The sequence below is a fragment of the Microtus ochrogaster genome, linkage group LG5, assembly GCF_000317375.1.
Source record: "Microtus ochrogaster isolate Prairie Vole_2 linkage group LG5, MicOch1.0, whole genome shotgun sequence".
NCBI classification, from domain to species: Eukaryota; Metazoa; Chordata; class Mammalia; order Rodentia; family Cricetidae; genus Microtus; species Microtus ochrogaster.
Window position 1 is genome coordinate 62,746,955 of NC_022031.1, and position 24,234 is coordinate 62,771,188.

The window sequence follows — 24,234 nt, forward strand, 5'->3', positions numbered from 1 at the left end:
GAGTTCGAGACCAGCCTGGTCTACAGAGCTAGTTCCAGGACAGGCTCCAAAACCACAGAGAAACCCTGTCTCGAAAAACCAAAACAAACAAAAAAAAAAGTTATCTAATGATGGGTTTAAGGCTAAAGTCAGGAACTACTGTCAGGAACTCTGAAGTCTGGTGGCATAAATTCCTTGTGGGTTTTTAGAGGAATATTGAGATGGTAGAGCAGAGATTTAGCTAGTGCCTCTGTGTGGGTTTTAGTAGGTACTTAGCTCATTCCAGAAAGAAGTTTTTGACTGATTTACATAGAAGGGAAAATGAAGCCGGTCTTTCATCAGGGGGTCAGCTGTTCAAGGTTCTGGACATGATGGCGGAGTTCATGCTTCAGTGTCTTAATTGGCAAGTGGTATGATCATAGTAGCAACACTGAATTCCTAAGATTCTCTGGAGCATCTGACCTGGACCACACATACTTAGAGTGCCAGCTCTGAGTGGGTCTGGATTGGATTTCTTGGTTCCCTCTACACTTGGGCGTCTGTCATGTCACAAATCTCATCTGCAATGTGGAGTCTGTCAAGTTTCCTCATCTGCAATGTGGAGATGTCAAGGACATACATGTTGTAGGCAGATCTACGGACACTGGATTCGAAGGCATAAAAAGTGAAAAGGGGGTGTTTGACACATAATAGATGTGGTGTAAGTATTAATATTATGGTAATCTTCAAAAGGATTTGAAAGAATAGTAGTAAATGAAGTTGGTAGATATGGGGGGGAGGGTGGACATCCAAGATTGTAGCATGATAATAGATTCTTATAAACTTTCACATGTTACAGAATATTTCTAAGCGTGTTTTTTATTGGCAGAAAAATTTAAAAAGGAATTTTTCCATGAATATAATATTGCATTTAATTCATAACCCATGACTATAGGAAAATAGTTTTCCCTCAACCAAAGAAACATTGTTAAACTGCTCTAATGCCAGAATCTAAAAACCATAAACAGGTTGTTCAGAACAGAGCTATGTGTGAAATTTGGATCTTTTTCACACTTGTACTGATTTTTTTTTTTTTTGTAATCACATCGTAAAGTTCATCTCATGGCCACACACCTGAGTCCATAAGGCAAATGCCTGTCATGTTTTAAAGTCTGCTTTATTTCATGATATGATATTTTAAACACTACAAATTAAATATGCCTGTGTTTTCAAAATAAGATGATTCTTTCTAGAATATGAGGTGTGCTCATTGACAAAGATGGATATTCAAAAACAGTGGCTAATTTTGAGGCTGTGTGGGGGCTTTCAAAAGAAAGCTTTGAGATTTCTGAATTTATTATCCTTATAAATGGTCGCATTTGTGAGGATGGAATCTCTTAGCCCTTCCTTTCTTTTGATGGTCACTGTAATAGATACGAACATGATCACAGGACACATGATCTGCCCACGACAGGATGAAGGCCATGCCTAGCGCTGCTGAGCTTTGAGCATTGCTGTCCTGGGTCAGATGAGGTCACACTGGCTTCCCAAAGGCTCTCTGCTCATCCCTTGATTATACTTGCTGTACCTAGTACCCAACGGTCCCCCTTCTGTCGTAGTAAGTGTAGTGCATCTTCCATCTCCTCTGTACATCATCAACCGCTGCTTCTCATTTTCTTTCACGGTTCTTCTAGCGTCTCCCTTCACTCCGGCGTGACTCTTTCTCTTTAGTAGGTGTCTGTTATCTTCTGGAGGTTGCCACCTCCTCTTCCCGTGACCCCCCAAGCAATTTGTACTTCAAACCAAGCGAACGTAATTTAGAAGAACCTCTCTACTCGCCTGTCAGTAATCACATTGTGTACGTGTTTTCCATTTGAAGTTCAGTCTTGCTAGATGCTCCTGTCTGTATTTACTGTTGCACTTTAGAAGAACTCTCCGTTTTTATAGCAGCTGCCACTTCGAAGGTAGTTTGTGAAAACAGTAGTACAGGTAAGCTTCTCGAGAAGGAGCTTGAGAGTCTTAGAATTGTCTTCTCTAGATTAGCGAGTATTTTAAAATAATTAAGTCCTGTAGAACTGTCTCCATTTCTCCTATGTACCAATTTCAGGATTTCTTTTTCTTTCTTTATGTTATTTTAAAAATTTTTTGTCTCTTAAGCTCCTTTTTTTGATACATAGCTCCTACAGTTAATCAGATGTTTCTACTTAGCCAGAAGATATATAATCTTGACATTACAACTACTTAATCAAAAGATAATGCATTTGTATTATGCGGTTTTGGTAGCCTGCTATTTTTAAAGATATTTTTAGCTTTAATATTTAGCATTAAAGCAAATAGATTCGGAAGAGTACCTTCTTCACTGTTTTGTTCCTCCCATTGTTAGACCCAATGTCAGCAAAAGTACCATGTCTCAGAACTGGAGACGATGCTGCAAAATGCATGCAGTCTTGGGCGCATGTGCTTGTGCACGCGCGTGCGTGTGTGTGTGTGTGTGTGTGTGTGTGTGTGTGTGTGTGTGTGTGTATTTGTTTTTAGGTTTGGCTATTTTGAAAACAGTTCTTTTAGAAATTAGCATTATGAAAACAGTTTTTCACATTTGGTATCAGTATTTCTTGGGTAGGAGTTGATTCTCTTTGGATATCTCAGAGTGTCACTTATGGAGATATAACCAAAATATGACATCTCAACATTCCAGTGTGGCATAACAAGATACCCCGGTAGAGAACACCAAAGGTGAAAGGTTGACTGATCCCTAAACATTGAAATTGAGGGCATAAATATTTACAAGGTTTAAGTAACCTTCATAAAAATGTTATCTATAGAATTTAAGTATCTACTTCCAAGGAGAAAGTCAGTGAATTGGTAACTTTGGGAATAATTTCAATCCGACATATAAAATAATATTCTTACAGTTAAGAATTTTTGGGGTGTGTTTTTATACTATAAACTTCTCCAGAGCTTTTGCTTTCTTTAAATAGCAAATAGCTATGGTTAAATACCGAGAGAAAAAATTCTCTACAGTTCTTTCTTCTTCCTTGTTACTTAAAATGGATATAAGCACTCTCACTGGTTGCTATAGAGATTTGCATGGGTATGGATCTTGGTTTATTGATACTAATTTAAAGTCAATTTTGTTGTATGTGTATTTCTGCTCTTGAGTAAGGTATGTGTGTGCAGCTCATTTAAAAATGTAATATATAATTAAGAAATATAACTTAATAGTCATCTATAATAGTCAAGCTTGTATTCATGTTAGTTAGGTTTTCTAGATATATAGAGATATATTTCAGTTAGATAGATATTCTTCAAACCTTTCAAAGACTACAGAATATGGCATTAAAATGTTTTAAGAGCTTAGAACTTTTCATGACAGTGAGACACATGTGCTCCTGGCAGCACCAATCTACTTCAAGAGAAAGATGGACATCAAAAAGCCATTTGGACAAGAAACTGCTTTTTCGTGGACTGCTTGATGGTATGTTGGGTGAACTGGACATGCAGGACCCACAGAGAAATGACTGCTGAACTTGCCTAAAGGTGAGATGATCCTTTGGAGTTCCAGCTACCTGAAAGAGTCTGCTAGACATTCTGCAGGACACAGAAGAAATGTGGCTGACAAACTGCCAATAAAGGTGGAACTGCCTTTGAAATTTCCTGCTTCATGGAAAGGTCTGCTGGATACTATGGGCCTGTAGGCTGAAGATGGATGCCCCAATGGTACAGAAGAATTTTGGGTGACTGTCCAGCTACCAAGATGTCTCTGTCAATTCTAGAGTTTCAGAAGTTCCTTACAATGTACCTCCTGTTTACTTAGGTAATATTATATCCTTCTGGAGTCTTTGATGGAGTTGAAGACTAGATAGAAAGTAGATATAAGTATTGTAACTGTAATTCTTACTTGATACCTGTTTTCTTATATGTAATTCTACTATGTTAAAGATAAAGCCTTCCTTTTCATTTAAACAGAACAGGGGATGTGATGTGGTAGTCCCCTCTGTATTCTGTAAATACCATTAGTGAATAGAGAAACTGCCTTGGCCTGTTGATAGGGCAGAACTTAGTTGGGCAGGGGAAACTAAGCTGAATGCTGGGAGAAGGAAGGGCAGAGCTAGGAGAAGCCATGTAACCCCGCTAGAGACAGGTGCCGGAACTTTGCTGGTAGGCCATGACCTCGTGGTAATGCACAGATTAATAGAGATGGGTTAAATTAAGATGTAAGAGTTAGCCAACAAGAAGCTAGAGTTAATGTGCCAAGCAATGATTTAAATAATATGGTTTCTGTGTGATTATTTTGGGTCTGAGCTGCTGAGCAGCTGGGGACAAGCAAGTGGCCTCCGAACAACAATTGGTGATGAAAATGAAGATTACCAGTGCTAGTCATTGTCAATTTTTCTTCAGAGTTTAGCAATGTTGGCTCGGTTTACAAATGGGCTTCTCAAACATGGAGAAGTAGCTTGATACCCCGGAGTGAGTAGCAGCCAAAACTCAGATTATTTTCCAACAGAATCTAGTCCTATTTCTCCTTTCTTTGTGCTGCCTAGAATTGGTAATTATCATCTTTTATGTCTGTACTTTGGATAACCGCATCACTTTTTCTGTTCTTTATGATAATGCTTGGCACTTTATCAAAAGATAGTTGTTAACCCACTGAACTTTCTTTAACCTGCGACATGAGGGAAAAAAAACAAAACCAAGAACCCACCCCTTGAAACTTGTAGGAATTAGTTTTTATTGTTGGCTGTAGGCTTTACAGAGCTCTTATTAGCCAACTAAATATACTTCAGTGAAAGTGATTTGCCTGTGAAAAGTCTTTATCACTTGTTACACATAAACTTATCACTGTAAGGCATGCTGTGTGAGGACTCGATCACATTCCTGTGAAAATAGTTATGGTGTTATAGAAGGCAAGCTTGAATGACTTAGTTAGCAGTATCATATATCCCTTAAGTCATACACCATATAGCTGTTTTTACCTTTCTTGAAGAACAAAAATAATTCATTAAAAAGGGTATTTTATTGTTGTTACTTATACTTTACAAAGAAGCACACCAATGAAAACTCATGGGTATGATACTTATTAGATAATTTTATGTTAATATTGATAATATGTATTGTATAACAACTTATGAAGTAGTTTTAAGATTATAATGCAACCTTTTAAAAAGAAATATTTTATTTTTGAAAAAATATTTAAAAGAAATATTGCAAAGTTAGAAGAGAGGCTTTCCGTATATCCTTCACCAAATTACCATACTTTTTTTTAAAGTTAACTAGGGAAAATTGGTGTTCAGGCTCACTGATGATCTATGTGCCCTGCAAAGATTTGCATATATTTAAAACATTCATGTCTAATGACTTAGCTCAAGGAGCTGTCATTTGTCTTCTTTTTAGTATCATGCATTGATTATTATAGCTTATAATAGCTCAGTTGATTAGTCTCTTCTTCGGTCCTTCTGAAATCTGATAGTGTAGTTCCTGTCTCTGACTTCCTCACTCAAGAGGAATAAACAGATCTCGAATACATAGGCTTGCATTGAAAATCCAATATGGAAGACTTGTCCTGCATATTTATATTTTAGCCAGGGAAGACAATAACAAACATTATTTTCAAGGTGCAAAAAATTATTAAATGCTTGTAGCTTTTGTATGACCGTGTTATTTGAAAGTTAGCATTCCTGTGATAACTTTATTTTCTCGGAATATCTGAAAAGATAATAAACACAGTCTATAAAATAGAACTTCATTTCTAATTCTGGACAAAACATGAACCAAATTCTGTTTGATCCCCCGAATGTCAACAAGTCCATTTTAATATTCCCTGATTTCCATATTTGTCAACTCCACAGGACACAATATATACAGAAGTTATAGTGCACAATGAGATGTTAAAATAATTAAGTGTGAGCCCTGGTTACCTCTAGAGTAGGACTTACTATTTGTCTATTGTGATAGAATCAGAACTCTGTATAAATTATATCAACATATGATTGATTTTTGCACTACAAATTTGACTTTGGAAAGGAAAGGCACCAACTATAATCTCCTTTTACAACACAAAGTGTACCTATAGAAACCATCGCCATGAGAAAGTCCTGGGAAGTCTGTTCCCAAACATCATACCATATGAAGTAAAGTTGCTTTGGATTTGAGTGTATGAGGCATTTGGGCCAGTGACCTTCTGCTTTCCCTGGGCTCTGATGGCTAGCCTTGCTATTTTTGTGCATTTTCTTGAAGTGAAACATTCAACCTTTTAAAATTGCATTTTTGTAACGAAGCCAAGAGGAGGAGTTCTTGCTTGGCTCTGCATCAGGACGTGGCATTACTGACGGCGTCTCCCCTTCTCTCCACCCTCTCCCGTCATTTCCATAGATGCACATCGGGAATTCCTTCACAGGCCTGCGTCTGGATATGTGCCAGAGGAGATCTGGAAGAAAGCTGGTAAGAATTGTTTAGAAACACGAGTTTGGTGTTCTGGCAGCTGTGTGCAGTTGTTAGTGCTGTGATGTGGTGAATGACAAGAAAGGACTTCGCTGCGAACAGCAACAATAGCAAAAGCATAGCAAAAGCAAAGCAAAACAAAGCGAAAACCACAAAACAAAACAAACTGGAAAAAACCCTCATTAATATTCTTAAACCAGGCCTGATTAAAACATGAAATAGTTTTTATTTTCACAGCATCTGTTAGTACCATTATAATTGAAAGGCTGGCAATATTTCCTTTATAAACCTCTCCCCCTTTTGAAGCATCTGTAATGACTTCAGTGTGAAATTTTGGCATAGGAGGTCTTAGTTTGCAAGCCGTTCTTCTTTGATGGGGAAAGAAATCGAGTGTTTTAGGAATTAAATTACATACATCAGCATTTTTTTCTCTGCATTCTTAAATGGACCAAATCTAGTGAACTTGGTAAGGAACTTCAGAGGAATTATTATTTTTGCTTACAGTCTTTCTGTGTTGTTTAATATTAAATCATCAGAGCTACGTTACTTTTTCAGTTGAGCAACCGAGTGGCTGGGCCTCTCCTTTCTGCATCTGCCTCTTGTTCTCTCCCATTAGCGTCAGTTGCTGTATATTCTGTGGTAAATTTGAAGCTTCCGGGGACGCCCTGACTTGGTATTGGGCTTAAAGTTCAGAGCTGGCAGACTCTCTGTGGAGCACCAGCTAAACCTGAAACCTGTAAAAAAAAGAAAAAAGAAAAAAGAACCCAGAAGATAAAAGAGAAGTCAGGCTCATGAGCTGAGGAAGTCACAGGTGATGGCTGTGGCTTTGAGGACAGCTTTTCTTGGTGGTACAAAACGGAGAAGGGCCATGGCCAGTTCCAGCCACCCATCACAGGGGCGCAGAACTGGCGTGCTGAGTCTCAGAGAGTCTCTGTTGTTCTTATTCCTGTTTTTCTGCAGAAGGTTTCTGTTTAGGTTTTGACTGAATTCAGTTATTTGGAATCCTTTATCACCTGCTGAATATGTGATCACGTGCACGTTAGCCACGTATTTTATCTAAGAGTGATAGCAACCTTCCCAAATCTGATAGAATTTTTAAGTTTCGAAGCTGAGATGAAGAGCTAGGAGGCTCTCCCCAGGTCCTGTCTTCAAAGCAGATGAATTGCGAGTGCAGCTTTCCTTCTTCCTAGCTTGGACCCAGTTGTGCTAACGGTTTCAGTATTCTCCCAAATTGTTACTAACTGAAGTGACTGAAGTGCCATCCAACCCCAAGAAGTCGCTGCGTCTCGCCATTCTTTTTCTTTTCACTTTTCAAACCCCCTTTCAGCTTCCAAGGCCTGGTATTCCAATTAGAGGTACAGAGGATTGTCATTATGGACAGGAAAGGATGAAAAATGTCTTTCTCTGTTCCCCGTAGTTACCTGTATTTAGGTTAAATTCTTGATAGTTCCTACAGAAAATTGACTGTGAGGGCTTGTGTAATCCAGATTTCCTCTGCGCTGCCTGCTCATTTTCATTGTGTCGCTGACAAGCAGGAGCAGATTTTTCCTGAATCCACCACCCTTTCTAGAAAGCCGGCACGAGCAGCAAGGTGTAGAGGAAGGCTGAGCAAGCAGTTGCAGGCCGATTCAGTAGTGCGGTTTGCATTTTGCAGTTCATCGAAGTTGTGCTCTTTCTTCTTCGGTTTTCTTACTTGATATGTGGGAGTCTACTGATTCCATCATGACTGTTTCTTCAGTCCCTTTTGTGTCTCTCCACCCAGTCTTGATGTAGTTTCGGTTCACGGGCCTGAGAAGTGGAGAAAAAGGTGTTTCCGTTGTTCCCGTGCAATGCAGAAGAGGGAGAGAACTTTGCAGGCAGAGTGTAGATTATTTCTCCATGTATCGTTCATCTCTACTCTGTCTTCATTCTAAGACATTGTTCCATTGTGGTGCAGGTGCCCTTCCTCTTCTCATTTTGGCACCACCCACCACGCCAGAACAGTGCGGACTACCTTTCTATAGATGGATGTTGAAACTTAAGGTGTGGATGGCAGATTTATCTAAACAGTTCTGGGAAGTGCTTGTAATATTTTCCTGGACAGACTTCTTCAAAAGCAGGTGTAGAGTTCCCAGTGCAGGTCAAGGGTTCAGAGTTGCCAGTGTGTGTCAAACTGTCCAATATCCGAGAACACCAAAGGTAAAACGGGCCATCTACGCTCAGCTTCTTAGACTGTGGAAAGACTCTAAAATGTACCTCTGTCAGCAGAGGAACAAAAGCCAGACCCAGGCATAACAGTTCACACCCGTAATCCCAGTGATGGGAAAACTGTCAGGGAGACGCAAGACGGAGCCACCCTGTGCTACAGGATGAGACCCTGTCTCACAAGACCAAACCAAACGAAGAAACACACAACAACAGCAAAAGCCCTAAACCAATAAACAAACCTGCCTCCCTGTTTTTTTAAGAGCAACTTGTAAGTGTGCCTTTGCCACAGAAGTGCTAAGTATTATTTTCCTGGCCAAACCTGACTTAAGCAGAGTTAGATAGCGCTCAAGCTACTGTGTGGTACTAGCAATGCACTGTCCTGACAGGACACTGTAGTTACAAAAGCAAATACTTTCAAATCTTTTCTAGTTTTGATGTCATTTTAGTTTGAAATGATTGTAAATTTTCATAAAATATTTCCAAAAAAAGTAATCACAATTTCTTTCTGCTTTTATCCACTCCTCATTTTATGACATTTGTGTATATTGTCTTTATTCTCCCTCTCCCACTTTGCCTTTCCCTCTGGATACACACACACACACACACACACACACACACACACACACACACAGAGGGGGGAGAACCTATGTAAATTCTGTATATTGCTCCAATGATAGCTTAACGACATTTAATTCATACTTTTTTTAAAAAAAAAATTACAAATCCTAACAAACATTGAAGGCCACATCCACTTTCTCTAAAAGTCGTATTTTTCAATGCAAGATAACAAAAGAACTCAAAAGTTACACCGGATCCTTATAAAACTGGAGGGGAAAAAAATCAAACATAAAAGTAGTTCCAAAATTGTGAGTGAATGTTTTTCTTCAGTATATTTCTTTTCAAAGGATCAGAGGATGCTTGCAGTTGGTAATAAATATTCAAGCACCTTGCAAATGTCCTACCAATTCTCTTTGCTGATCTGTACATGCCTGTGGGATTAGAATAGGAATGCATAATTTAAATATAAATTGCCTTATTTGCATATACAATTAGTCAAGCTACAGCTTTGATCCTAAGCAAAAATTATTGTCCTGTATTACAACTTAGATAGAATTTTAATTCACCTTGAATATTCAAACTAAATTAGACCCTGGCTGTATGGTTCGAAGGGCAGCACTTCCCCGGAGCCCTGAGTCAGTTATGATAGGCTAATCAAGGCAGCTTTTGCCTCTTGGTAAAGAAAGGGCCATGAGCTGTGTACAATGCTCTGATTTTATCCAGATTTCCAGGGCGTACCTTGCAGGAGCTAACAGAGGATTAGCATGGCTTAGTTAATATTTTCTATCTGGATCTTTCTTTTTGAGTAGAGTGTATGAAACTTAGCCAGACAAGTAATTTAAGGAAAGTCCTTTAGGAAGGCTAGCACTGAGTGGCTGAGGCTGAAGAAGGCCTGTTAGTTAATGGCAGGAGGGGCCTTCTGATGGCCTGTAGGTCACGCACTGTAGAACCAACTGCAAGGCTTGAAGAACCCTGGGAGGACTTGCAGCTCCTACACTCCCAATCTACAGTAAAACATTTTTATTGGGAATGTATATTTTTTTAATTAAACAACATTTAATTAAGGTGCTTTTTAAGTGGGTGAAACAATTAAGTGCAAACACTTGAATGAAACATGTCATAATTAGTTTTAATAGAGTGTTAATTGGTAGTAGGTTTGCCAAGTTAATAATTACTGCTTATTAAATTTTCAATTAATCATTGTCATTTTGCGTTGAATAAAGATGAAAATTAGATAAACTAATTCAGGAGGAGGGTGTTTTTACCTTGTTAATTAGAACAGTTAATATTTTAAAAGTGGGAAGTACTTGTTTTAGGTGTCAATCTTCTGCCTTACAGTGGTTGACTCTTTGCATCTTGACTGCAGCCGAACAGATAATTGGACACCTTGTAGGTTTGCTGTCAGGCCCAGCTGTGTGGCTTGTGGTGTGACTCGGTTTTGTTTGTCCAATGCAACAGTTGGTTGTCCCAAACTACTGGAGATATTTGAAGTAGACAGAGAGCAGCCTAAAACTTAGAAATGACAAGGTTCTTTGTAAAAATCTGGATCATTTACTCTGTAGAAGCACATATCTGTATTATTCAAGAAAGGACAAGAAAAGGAAAACTGTGCCACCCTACCCTTTAGCCCAGGCTGGATCCTACCCTGTAGTCCAGGCTGGACTCTACCCTATAGCCCAGGCTGGTCTTGAAGTCCTGAATATTGTCATTACAGGCATTCACCATGATGACAGTCTAGAAAACTGGTTCTTTGTGTATCTGGCTGATCTTTACAAGTTCCGTGTGGACATTCTTGCCCCTCTACAAGCTCTAGAATCATCTCTGGAAGCACTACAGTGTGAGAAAGTTAAGGAAAGGTGTATGCATTAAAAATATTGCCAAAAAGGCCATGCCAAAGAAAAATTCTCACTTTTGATTTCCTAAATGAGTTTAAGTATTTGGATTGATCTTTAGACGGGCAGAACTGTCCCGGCTTTTGGACGAGAGCTAGGTCTGTTCTGTGAAAATCTGTTAAGAAGGGATGGCTGTCTCTAGTGCTGGGCTAACCCAGGGATGTTCTGTCCTTTGGTCTGGCTTTACATCACAGAGGAGGCTGTAAACGAGGTGAAGCGACAGGCAATGACGGAGCTGCAGAAGGCTGTGTCTGAGGCAGAGAGAAAAGCCCACGACATGATTACCACAGAGCGGGCCAAGATGGAACGAACGGTGGCTGAGGCCAAGCGGCAGGCAGCGGAGGACGCTCTGGCGGTCATCAACCAGCAGGAAGACTCCAGCGAGGTAAGGCCTTTCGGGGTGCCCCTACCAAGTATTGGACAGATCACGGGGAAAATCTAGGCATTGATGGGCTGACCTAAGGCAGATGTAAGCTTATTTACTCATTAACCAGTTGGAAGAAAAGTTCTCAGACCAAGGTGTTGTGATGTATTTGGTAAACAAAACACTGAGGAAGTTTTCTTTTGATCTGTGTGTTTGATGCGTGTGTAACTGTGGGAATGGATGTGTGTGTGCACACGTGCACACAGTGCACGCCATGGCAAATAAACTCCAGTCAGAAAATAACCTTAGCTGCTAGTCTCTTCCTGCTTCCTTGTTTTACGCAGGGTCTCTTTATTTGCATCTGCACAGATTTCAGTTTATGGACTTGTAAGGGGGAGTCTCCCACTCCATGCCCAATCTGCACAGTGAGGTGCTGGGTGCTGTGATTATAAGCGTGTGCACTGCCCTGGACAGGGTTTACATGGGTTCTGGGGGTTCAAGCTCAGGTCCTTACTTGTGGGGAAAGTGCTTTACTAACTGAGCTGTCTCCCTAGCTCCTCATGTGAAATACATATGTTCTCCAAAGTTGTACTTAAAATTACTTTGATAATGAATCCTAAAGCCCAATGCTAAAGTAATGTGTGCATGATTTAAATATTTTTAAAAGATCTGAAGTATGATCTTTGCTTTCATGTGATCTATCATTAACCATTGTGCAGTCCTGCCATGACATCGCTTTCTGTGTCATATTATTGAGTGTTATTCCAGTATAGTTATTTCTACACATCCACAGCCACACACATGCACTCACTCAGGGCCTAATGACCCAAGGAACTGGTAAGTAAACAGCTAAAATCTGGCAGAATGTTTGAAAACATATAGCTCATAGAATCTCAACAGCATAGAATTGTTCCACAATATAGCACACAATCTTCAACTCCGAAATAACTCCAGATAAAAGGCTGCCATTAGCTCGTCTCACAAAGCTGAGCTAGCGGAGGCACGGGCTGATAAGTCAATGCCCCACAACAATACGTGTCTATACTTTGGGAGGGAGGGTAAGGATTTAATTTGTAGCAGGCTTTTCTACAGATGAAAGAACCTGCAGGAATCACTCAGTGCCCAGAGTTTTCATTTAATATGTAGCAGATGAATAACAGGGGGACAAAAGGAATTGATTTCCAACATTTGGAAGTTTCTCAGGAAGAGAGGGGCAGAGGGAAGTTTATCTTCCTTTATAGGCTGGCTTTTCCATTGTTGTATTAAACTAGACAGAAAGTCAGCTTTCCTGGCATCACGCCATTAAGAATAATAAGGACTTTGTTTTGTTTCTGTGGGGTTTTTTTTTTTTTTTTGGAAGTTTATGAATGTCTACTGAAGAGGGTTGGTGCAAGTTGGTGATGTCATGAGGAACACTCATCACCCTGTGAGCATTTTTATTTTCACACAGCATTTTAGGCCTGATGTGCCCTTTTAGAGTGTTTGTCGAGGGTTGCCTAGGGAGGCAATGAGTTCATATGCTTCCAGCCAGGCAGTCGCGTGTGAGATTCCTTCAGTTTCTCTACATGTTGTGTCTTTCCTATAAAACCATGTGGTCTTGGCATTATAAAGCCAGTGTATTAAATGGACCTAGAAGTTCAGGTCTAGTCCTTCCCAGGATTCCTCCCAACAACCAAGAGGGCTCTGGTTCCCTCAGGCTAGGACATGCCCAGTCTGGTTCTCATGTTGATTGGCCCATTAAATAGGGAATCTGCCGGAAATGTGAGGTCCAGCCTATCTCACAACAGATTCCTTACAACTCATAATTCTCACCTATTTCTGATGCTTTGAATTTTCTTGAACCTTAACCATTTGACTGCAAGTAAAGGTGCAAGTAACGTTGAGTTTTAGACAATTTATGATGTTTTAAAAATAAAAATAAGAAGTCTGGTTATGGTAGAAGCTGGTTGAAAAATATTATTATCATTAAGTTTAACAGTTGTTGGTTTTTTTAGAATCTTACAAATTAATAGGCCTTCTTCGTTTGACTCTGAAAGGAAGTCATGCACACACGCATGAACGCATGCACACCTTAACGCTCCCCATTTATTTATTTATTCTTTTGTTGTTTATTTGCTTTTGTTTTTGTTTTTTGAGACAGGGTTTCTCTGTGTAATAACTCTGGCTGTCCTGGAACTAGCTCTTATAGACCAGACTGGCCTCGAACTCACAGAGATCCATCTGCCTCTCTGCCTCTGAAGTGCTGGGATTAAAGGTGTACACTTGTCTTATTTATTTATCTTTATATTAAATTATTGAGCTTTTTTATGTATTAGGGATAGTGCTGGCCCTGAGAGTCCCACAGTCTTCTTCTCCCATTGACTGCAGTTCACCAAGAGAGCTAAGTAATTGAATTATGGTGAACCTCAAAGATGAAAGCTTCTGTTGTGGAAGGATAATCAGGTAGACTGACCATTGTGGCTGCTGCTCTTTCCTTAGGCCATAGTAATGTCTCTGCAGGGAAGAAACAGCAAGGTGGGGCGGGGGGGGGGCAGTTTATAGAAGATGACATGGCTGGTGAGTTCTTAGAGGGGACACTCAGGCTGAGATGAGGCAAGAGACTCCTGGAAACTAAAAGGAGGGGCTGTCTCTGTTTGGGGTCAAGATGAGGAAGATGGTTGTAGTGGTGGTGGGGGTTGGGGGTGAGGGGTAATCTTAGATAGGCTGGCTGAAACTCAGGAGATGAATTTTCACACGGGGTCCTCTTCATACATCAGAAGACTAGATATGAACCACATTTAAAACCTTGCTGAAGGACTGGGCAAGTATCTGAGTGGATAGAGCTCTTACCTATGGGGCACGGAGCCCTGAGTTTGATCTTTGGCAACTCATCAAACCCAGACTGATGATGTTTGCATTAATCTCAGCACTCTAGAATTAGAGGCAGTAAGTTCAAGGTCATCCTTCACTAAGTAGTAAGTTTGGAGCCAGCATGAGCTACATGATGCTATGTTTGAAAAACAATAATAACAAAGAGAAAAAAAGACAAAACAAAAATATGTACTAGATTTGATCTATCCATGGTGTTCGGGGAAACAATAGAACAGGTAGCTTATGCTTGGGTATTTTGTGCTGTGCATATAAACAATACTAGTTAACACATTTTAAAAGCTCTAGTGAATTATTCAGTCTAGCTGGATAGACAAGTCTTTACACTGGAAATAAATAGAAAGAATAGAAGTTTATGAGGTTCACTTTGTCCAGTGTCAAAATTAGGATTCTCCAGTGTTGAACAGGGTGTTAGTGAGTACATGGATGCATAGTATGAAGCTACCATGCTCAGGTACGTTAGAGCATCCCACACTGCTCTCAAATGTGCTTGTTAGGATAATAAATTACATTGCAATTGCACGTTAACACCATGCTCACCTGGCTGCATAATCAACTGTTCTTGTAACTAGAAGAACCTAAGAGTAGAACCCAAAAGTCTTTTTTTTTAAACAAATGACAAAATAAAATATAAATCAAATAAAACAAAATCATGAGATCCGTGCTGGACAAGGCAACCCAGGAAGTCCACAGTCGGGGAGTATTGCCTGGGAAGGCAGTGGGAGCTCTGGCAGCAGGTTGGAGTCATTGGTTTGTGGCTGACTGTGGACACTAGATTGGGAAAAACAGGACAGTTATTTATGCCAGTCTCTGCTTTCAAACACCCCAAGGGAATAAAGAGGAAGTTACAGTAGAAGAAACAGAAGCATCTTGGAAACCAAAATCAGCAGCGATTTCAGCAAGCGAGAGTCTGAGGAGGATGGAGGAAAGGCTGCCAGGCACTAAGGAAGCTCTCTCCCTGTAGCTCTCAATGCCTGTGGGTGAAGGCAGTTAACGTGGAGGATGTGCAAGCTTTCAGATTCTAGTAGTGCAGAGGCACTGGATCCAGGGCAGGAACTAAACCCCCATCTTCATTGCAGCCAGTGCTAAGAGGTAGGGTGAACCCCTGCTGTGCACACAGACCCTCAGGCTCTGTGCTCATCACTGCCATGACTAGGAGCCACACTGCAGTTCCTGTATTTGCTCCAAGAGCTAAAGCCATTTGCCTGTGGCTTTAGTACCACTCGACAGTGGTACTGAAAATGAAACACAGGCTGCCCTGACTCTGAAGCCTGTGCCATTTGGGTTACCTACCATGATATCTTGTCTTGGCTGGCTCATGATCCAGCCTGCACCCACTGTAGGGAACCATACTCTCTTCGAACCAGTGGTGCCGCAGTGGGACCTAAGAAAAGGTCTTACATGGGCAGAGGGGGGCATTTTGCAAAGAGTGTTTGACTGACAGTCTAAATGCCAGCTGGGGATTAGGGAGGTCTTACACCTTGGCTATGTAGTTTCTTCTCTTTGTAACTTGGAAGAAATCTTTTAATGCAAAAGTGAAAAAAACTTTTAAGGCCTCAGGATCCTGGACTGCAAAATACCCTTGAGCATGGCTTTTAAAGGTCAAATGCAATGTGGGGTCTAACATGTGATCTCCTTGTGGGTTCAGGTCAGCAGGTTGCTTGGTAAAGTTTTGTTTTTATAGAATCAGAAGAGGAGCCTTTGCTTTTGTGGATTGTAGTTAGAACGATTTTATTTCAGTGTCTTGAGCACCAGTTACAGATAAGACCTAGTGAAAAAGACAGTCATTGGGCAGAAAGCCTTTGTCTCTCAGAAAAAGAGTTTTCAACAGTGAAGACTGGAAGGGTGCATTTTGCTGCTAGGACAGTCAGATTATTCTCTGTATAGCTAAATAACAAGATAAAGGAACTAGCTCTCCTGCCCCAAGGGACAAAGGGAATTTCTGATAGAAAAAAAGTATACAATCTTTGCTATAAAGTTCTGGCATCCAGAATCTTCCATCTATCCTTGCTATATATCTGTATATAACAGTGTGTTTAATGTATTCTGCAAAGAGGAACTTTATATCCGGCCTTGACTCTTCACCTGTATCCCAGGGCAACTTGGCATGGTCAAAAGCAATTATTTTAGCTTATGGTTTCAGAGGGATAAGAGTCTATCATGGCGGGAGGGAGGCAAGGCTCGTGACCAGGAAGCTGAGAGCTCACATACTCAACTGCAGGCACGAAGCAGAGGAAGTCAACTGGGAGTAGAGTAAGCTCCTCCCACTCCCCCACCAGTGCCATACTTCCTCCGCAAGACCACACCTCCTAAACCTCCCCACACAGCACCACCAATGGGGGCTGAAGGTTCAGATGCCCCAGGATATGGAAAATATCTCTCAGCCAAGCTACCATCCATTTCCAGATGAGAGGTTCATGGTCAGAACTGCTGGTCAGGCATCAGCTGCCTAGGCATAGACGCAAAGAGGAAATTGAGTACGGTTATCCAAGAGAAATGATAGAAATGGCCTTTTAAGGTTTCTGATGGGGTTGGAAAGTGTCCACGTGGGAGTTTTTCTTTTCTTTCTCTCTCTCTCTCTCTCTCTCTCTCTCTCTCTCTCTCTCTCTCTCTCCTCCTTTCTTCTTTTTTTTTTACTCGCGCATGCATTAAATTTTCCTATATACTCATTGGAATGCAGTGTGAAGGGCAATAAAATATGCAAGTTTTTAAAAATTTTAATCCTGAAAGATCATTCAGCTGCTCTTTGTTGCTCCTCTGAATGGGAAGAAAGGACTTTAGAGTGGAGCTGGAGAGAAACTGCTCAGGGCCCTCCGCTCTTGGACCAGAACCAGGAAGGACTACGGGAAGAGGCCTCGGCTCTCAGCAGCTCCACTATCGGAAACATCTGTTTCTGCATTTGGCTCAATTCCATGGCTTTTTTTTATATTTGTAAAATTGTTCCCATCTTTGCAAACACTTTAAAAAATAAAGAAGTCCCCATTCTGTCTCCTTGTTCCCTCCCCGACACATGCATTTGTAATTACCTGGTTTAGTCTGTGTGTTTAATCAGTTTAAATTGAGAATGTTGCGTACATCTGATTTCAATCTGAGGGAGCCATTGAGCACTGGGCAGTTACCACCCTGGAGCCTGCCAAAATGTGCCTCTGCCAAAACATGATAGGACTCACACCGGGGTATTTCCTAAAGACGCCACTTGACTCAGATTAGATGTTTAATTTCCTTAAAATGTTGTTTTGGATTTGGGTCTCTGTTCCCTAATTGGGATTTTCTGATGTAATTTAGGAATATCGCTTATTTGATGAGTGGGTTCCAGGACCCAGCTGGCAATCTCCTGAAAGCTAAACCCCACAGAAGTCAACGTCACTCCGAGCACAGAGCGTGGCCCCTCGAGCTTCGCAAGCTGGGCCCGGCCCACATTTATTGACAATTTCATGGAAAAATCATTCACGCACTGCAGCGAAGTTCAGCTTGGGAGAGGAAGGCTTCCTCTTGTGGCCATGGTCAGAGTTTGGGCCGGTTTTGAGATTTTCTTTTCTTTTTGTGTTCTTTGGAGAATGGCTCTTTGAGATCCCATTAAAGTAGCCCATGAGTAGCCTCAGCCTCCTATGTGATGGAGTTAAGAGGAGTGACCTATCACACCTGGCTCCTGGAGACATTTCATCTTCATTTAATTGAACTAGACAAAGAAGTTAAGTTGTAGGTACTGACTATTCCTTACAGATTTGCTTTACTAGCGATAGTCCCCTATCAACTCAGTTAGTAGACTGAGATTATAGATTGTGATTTGTGATTTTTTTCCCCCTAGTACCGGAATTTCTGTAGGGGTAAGGATTTAAGACACAGAGCAGAACTTTTTCCAACGTGTGTATGTGTGTGTGTTTGTGTGAGTGTGTGTGTGTGTGTTGTAGATCAGAGACCAGCACTCAGGAGTGGAGTCTCATCTTCCACCACATTGAAGCAGAGTCCCTCTCATTGCTGGGGCTGTGGTGCATCCTCCCGGGTAGCCAGCACTTGAGCGTCTGGCCACACCACAACATCTGTCTGTTCCCGTGTTCCTGGATGGAACTCAGGTCATCAGACTTACAGAGAGCACACTTTTATCCACTGAGCCATCTCCTTAGTCTTTTCTGTAGGCTTGGAACCAGAGTTCTTGAAATTCCTAGCCTCTCACCCTTGAGAGTCTCCGGGATCCCCTTATTAGCAGTTAATGTAATTCCTGAAAATCCCTATATTTTCTGCACAGTGGAATAAAGCTTTGCTTGTCAGGGAAATAGTCTGACATTCCAGCTTTTTTTTTTTACATTCCAGTGTTTTTCATAGGCTCATGAGTCATCTCTAGACACACCCCCAACATAATGAGCCCCATAAATACAGAGAACACACGGAGGAACCATGCAGTATCTCGGTAATTACTTTAAAATGTGATTTAATTGCAATGTAATCACAACTGTCAACTGGTTGTATTATGAGATTATTGCTAAAAATCCGTTTTGCAGCTGGGTATTTGTGGCCCATGCCTTCATTAACCCAGCACTCAAGAGGCAGAGGCAGGCAGATCTCTGTGAGTTCAAGGGCAGCCTAGTGTATAAGAGCTAGTTCCAGGACAGGTTATAGGCTCCAAAGCTATAGAGAAACCCTATATCAGAACAAAAAAAAAAAGTTTTGCCAGAAACTAATCAAAACCATTGACAAAAGCTAAGGATGTAGCTGAGTGCGAGAACACTTGGTTAGTGTGTGGAAGACCCTGGTTTCATCCTGGGCACTGCAAAACAGAACCAGGGCATAGGAAACTCGGTGGTGTAATACTACACCACCTGACAGAGCACTTCACAGTGGAATTAGTCTTCCCCAGGAGCTAGAAACATGGTTTTACTCATGAGATGAACATTTCGGTATGGCTTTCTCAGATGCTGTCCCTCCTTCCGGAAGCATCTCTGAGAGAATTGTCACAGTTGGTCCCCACCCCTTTGCCCTTGCTTCCATTATTAGCTTGACCCCACACGGGTGGCCTTCAGTCTCTCGGATGTCTGTGCTCCGTCTGAATCATGAGGTGTTTGCCTTAGCATGTAAATCTCAGAGGTCACCTCATTTCTGCGTTTCTCTGTCTTGCCACCTAAAGCTGGCAGCTGGTTTTTCCTCCTCCCGATGCACAGTTCCCTCTAACTTCCCTGAGTCACAGGGGAGCTCTGCCAGCTGGGAAACGCTGTATCCAAGTAGAATTGTTATTCACCCGGCCTTAGGATTTCTTACTTTTCAAGACTAAATTAGGCATCAACTCATGTGTTCATTTCACAAGTTTTTGTTTGTTTGTTTTGTTTTGTTTCATTTTTTTTCTTTCTTTCTTTCTTTTTTTTTTTTTTTTTTTTTTTTTTGAGCATCTCATCCCTGTCAGGCTAAGAAGCATTTATCATAGATTGGTTTCAGAGATGATTCCCTTCCAGTTACTGAGGTAAAGAGTGCTATTCTAAGATTAACCTTGTGTTTGGTTGTTAGGGTTACTGAATGGATTCTGTGGAAAGAGCTAACTCTCCAGAGAGTCCACCACTGCTCTGCCATATCCCGTCCAGGCTGGGATGGAACAGGGAACAGAATCCTTCATCTCATGTTCAATAACTCCAGTATTGTGGTCCTCTAGTTCCTTTGTGGTTCCTGTTAGTATCCAGAAGGAGAAAGCCTTTCCCCAGAGTACTGGATTTGTACCCAGCCATTCCAGAATTGGTGCCAGAAGAACAAAAGTTGGGAAGTGGAGGTTAGAATTAGTATAGCATGGAGAATTTACTACATATGGAAATAGCCAAATCCAGGAAGAAGGCGTTTTTCTGGTAAACCATGGGTCCTCAGCCATTTTTGTCAATGCCGTAGCCATTGCTGACAGAAAATTGAGACAACCGAGTCTGAATTGAGAAAATTCAGTACCTCTGTAGGGGATACTGGAAATGTTTCCCCTAGCCTGAAAGTGCAGGTTAACACGTGACCACCTGGGTGACCAGGGCAGCCCACATGAAGAAGAGCTAGGAGAGTTTGACGTGTAGTCTGTGTGCTAGCAGTGAAGACTGAGTCGGGAGCGTGACGGGGTCTCTCCTGATAGAACAGAGAGCTAGCAGTATCGTGAACAAAACCACGAGTGGCCATCAGGTGAAGCCCTGGTAGGAACGAGCTAGCCCATCCAGAGCAGCTGCAGGGGCTAGGACATCAGCCAAAGGAACCAGATATCCCATCCAGAACAGCCCACAGCGGCCAGGGGTAGGGCTTTTTGACCCAGTGCCTTCCCATGAATGTGGCTTGCCTGGAGCTGTGGCCCCTTGTTGAGGAACAGAGAACTGGCCAACACTGCTGCCCACTCCTCCTCCTCTCAGCTTCAAGCTTCAGGATGCCAGAGTACAGGCCAGGAGAAGGAAGCAGGCTGGAGAGGAAAGAGAGGGTTGCACTGTGGTGCAATTGGAAGTTCAGCCCAGGGGAGGTTACACCAGCGCTGAAGCCTTCAGAATTGTCCATTTTGTGTCTGTAGTTCTTGAAGCTGTAGGAACAGCTCCCAGGTTTGCTAGATTTTCCCACCCATGAAACGTTCACCTGGTGTCTCTCCTCCTTCTTTAGAGTTGCTGGAACTGTGGCCGGAAAGCAAGCGAGACCTGCAGTGGCTGTAACACCGCCCGGTACTGTGGCTCCTTTTGCCAGCATAAAGACTGGGAGAAGCACCACCACATCTGTGGACAGACCCTGCAGGCCCCACAGCAGGGAGACACACCTGCAGTGAGCTCCTCAGTCACACCCAGCAGTGGGGCTGGGAGCCCAATGGACACACCACCAGCAGCCACGCCCAGGTCGACCACCCCGGGAACACCCTCCACCATAGAGACGACGCCTCGCTAGACCTAAGCTCGGACTGTCAGAGAAAAGACACCGCAACCAACACGAAAGCAATTCTTCATCCTCAGATGCTCAAAGCCGTTTTTCTGTTTGTTTGTTTATAGATGAACTATCTATCTTATTTCAGTACTTTCAACAAGAGAGAACCTAACTGTATCTTTTGAGGTGGTAGTAAAACACAGAGGGCCAGTAACGGGTCGTAATGACTTACTGTGGATAACAAAGATATCTTTTTAGAGAACTGAAGAAAGGAAAGAATATAACGTGAAATGCTAGATTTGACCTCCTCCCTGTTATTTCCAAGTAGCTGGGATTTTAAACTAGATGACCTCATTAACCAATGCTTTACCAAGCAGCAAACCAAGAGATTGTTCATTGCTGTTGAAAGCAAAAATGCTAATATTAAAAGTCACAGTGTTCTTTATATATAATAATGGAAAGAAAAAAAAAAAGAGGCGATCCCTCAAGGGCACGAGCGTTGGATACAGCACTAGACATTTTAACAAGAAGATGAATGGCGTCTGTGGGTTGCTAACTGAACTTTGAAGACCCGCTACAAACCGCGCAGATGTGCAGCAGATTGGAAGGAGACACAGATGTTCGGGTTTTTTTTTTCCCTGTTTCTGAAGCGAAATAATAATATCCAGGTCAACAGAATGAAAAATGAAAGATGATTTCCAGTGGGATGTATGACCACAGCAGCAAGAAAAAAAAATGTCATAATACAAAGGCTCCTTTACACACACACACACACACACACACACACACACACACACACACACACACTCTCTCTCTCTCTCTCTCTCTCTTAAGAGACAGCCTGCAGTTAATTAGTGTTCTGGCAGCTTCCAGCTCAGCCAGCTGCCCTAAATAACCCTTCAACATTTCTTCACTTTTGCAAGGTTCCACAGAGTAAGACATTGGGTCTATTCCAGCTCATTCATTTTATATTGAAAACTAGTTTTTTTAAAAAAAATAAATAAATAAAAGATGGTGGCTCCAGCTCCAGCCCCCTTTCCAAAATTTTTCAACCCCACCCTGTTTGGTTTTTAATTGAAATCTAATAGTTCTCTTGGTGTTGAACACTTCTGTCCTGTGAGGTTCCCAATGGTGTTCTTCTTGTAAATGTGTTGCCCAAATGTGAGGATGCGTTGTAGTTTATCCATATGCCCACATTTAGTCTCCTTATTCCTAGTTGGTGAGAAACCTGTATCTTTCTATGCTGCTTTTATATCTGTATGTATTAGTGATATTTCTCTAGTAGTTAAAAAAAAAAGAAAAGGAAAAAAAAAACTTTTTTGGTTGTCCTCAAGAAACGAAAAGAAAAGAAAAGAAGAAGCTATCTTTTGGAGCTGCTAACTCACTCTCTTATAGGGTTTTTTTCCGGAAACCAGCATGCTTCATGGAATGCTAGCATATGGGTGTTTTGTAAGAGGGCTGTACATAAATGTATTCTGCACTGTCACGATGACTCCCTGGGCATGCTCTTTTTTTTTTTCAAACAAAACTTTTTAAATATGCTAGAGCCATTTCACCAGTTTTAGCTGTAGCATAGAGTAGTAGTGGAATTTTTCTTTCCTTTTTTTCTTTATTTTTTATGAAAAAAAATTATTAGGGACTTTTTTAAAAAAAATAAAATAACAAGATATCCTACTTTTTAAAAAAAAAGGACAGTGCATGCATATTGCTGTAAGGTTGTTTAAGTATTTCTAATTTTACAAAAAAAATGAAATCATCAGAGCTCCAAATGCTGAGGTGTAGACGGACAGCTTTAACCCTGCTGGGTGCCAGGTTATACAGTATCGGGAAGTCAGCCAAAGACTGATCTGATGGACCAAAACCAGGACTTCTGAAAAGCACCAGAAATACTTTCCAAATGATCAGCAGGTTAGCCATGTTCAGTGTGAATCCATTAACCCTTCGTTGTCCAGGGTCCAGACCAGAACTACGTGTTAGTTTTGAAACCCAATAGCCCAGAATGTGGTTGTGTGCTTTAAGAGTCGGCAGAGCTGCAGGCTGTGTAGACAACCAAAGTTGACAAGGCTGGGAAGACACCACTCCACATACACACACACCAAGCATTTCTTTACAAATCGAGTACAATCCATTCTCTTGTGGGAGGGGGGTTGATGTAGCCCTTGGATACAGTTTTCAGCGGCTTTTAAGTTATCTGCATAAGAGGTGATCCTCATGGGTTTGCTTTATGTCTTGCCAATTTAAGATTTTCTTATAACATTTCCCCTGTACTTTCATACACCAGTCGGTTTTAATTCTGTTCAGGTGGTGTTGTGTTCTTTTTTGTTTTGAATGGCCTTTTAGTTCAGGAAGTTCTGATGAGCAAATCAATGCATCTATCTCTCTGCATGTTGGAAGTCCATCTGCCAGCACACCTGCTAAAGTGAAGTGAGAAGCACACAGGAGGCTCTGAACGGGTTCTGTCTTACCATGGTGCTCCCAGAATCCTTTGACCTCACTCTGCTTTCTAGTCTGCTTGTGACACTGGACAGTCCTTTCTTAGAGCTATTCTATGTTCTAGGCTACGAAGGGTTAAAGATCCCACAAATGAGGTATGTCATACCCACACGTCTTGAGCTTGAGAAGCTGTGATGTATGTGGGACAGCACTGTTATTCTTAACACTAGTGTGTAAAATAAGGATTAGTACAGTACGTCTCATTCCTTTTTAATTCAGGGCACCCTGAGTGAAAACAAAAAAAAAATCCCTAACTCTGAGCTCTATCTCTAATTCCTCTTCCTCCTTCCCCTTCCTCTTCCTCTCCTCCTGTTTTGCTACATTCTCCTCAGTGGCAAAAAGTTTCACTCTACCTCTGACAGCATGTATATTGCACCAGTAGCTAACAGAAACTGGTCTAGTCAAACCAAATGGGCACAAGAGAACCAGGATACCAAAAGCTAAGCTCATACAGCTGCAAACCATATCACTTCTTGGTAACAATGCAGACCTCATAAACCTAAAAAAAAAAAAAAAAAAAGAGAAAGAAAAGAAGACTTTTGTTCCTTTCCTTTCTTGCTTGTCACTTATATTCAGGCTATGTGAGAGTATTAATTTGTAGGTATTACACATTACAAAAAGTTATCT

The 24,234-nt window shown here is 41.4% G+C and overlaps 1 protein-coding gene across 7 annotated transcripts in view; it reads left to right on the forward strand.

Annotated features, from left to right (window-relative positions):
* The window catches only part of Runx1t1 (RUNX1 translocation partner 1), a 145,602-nt gene extending 123,713 nt beyond the window's left edge, over positions 1–21,889 (forward strand). For all 7 annotated transcript variants that reach the window (XM_013351872.2, XM_026786665.1, XM_026786664.1 and 4 more), the window contains 3 exons: positions 6,328–6,396; positions 11,228–11,418; positions 20,863–21,889. In XM_013351872.2, coding sequence (XP_013207326.1) covers positions 6,328–6,396; positions 11,228–11,418; positions 20,863–21,138 — 536 coding nt within the window. In that variant the 3' untranslated portion in view covers positions 21,139–21,889. The remainder of the gene's footprint in view (positions 1–6,327; positions 6,397–11,227; positions 11,419–20,862) is intronic.
* The last annotated feature ends 2,345 nt before the right edge of the window (positions 21,890–24,234 follow it).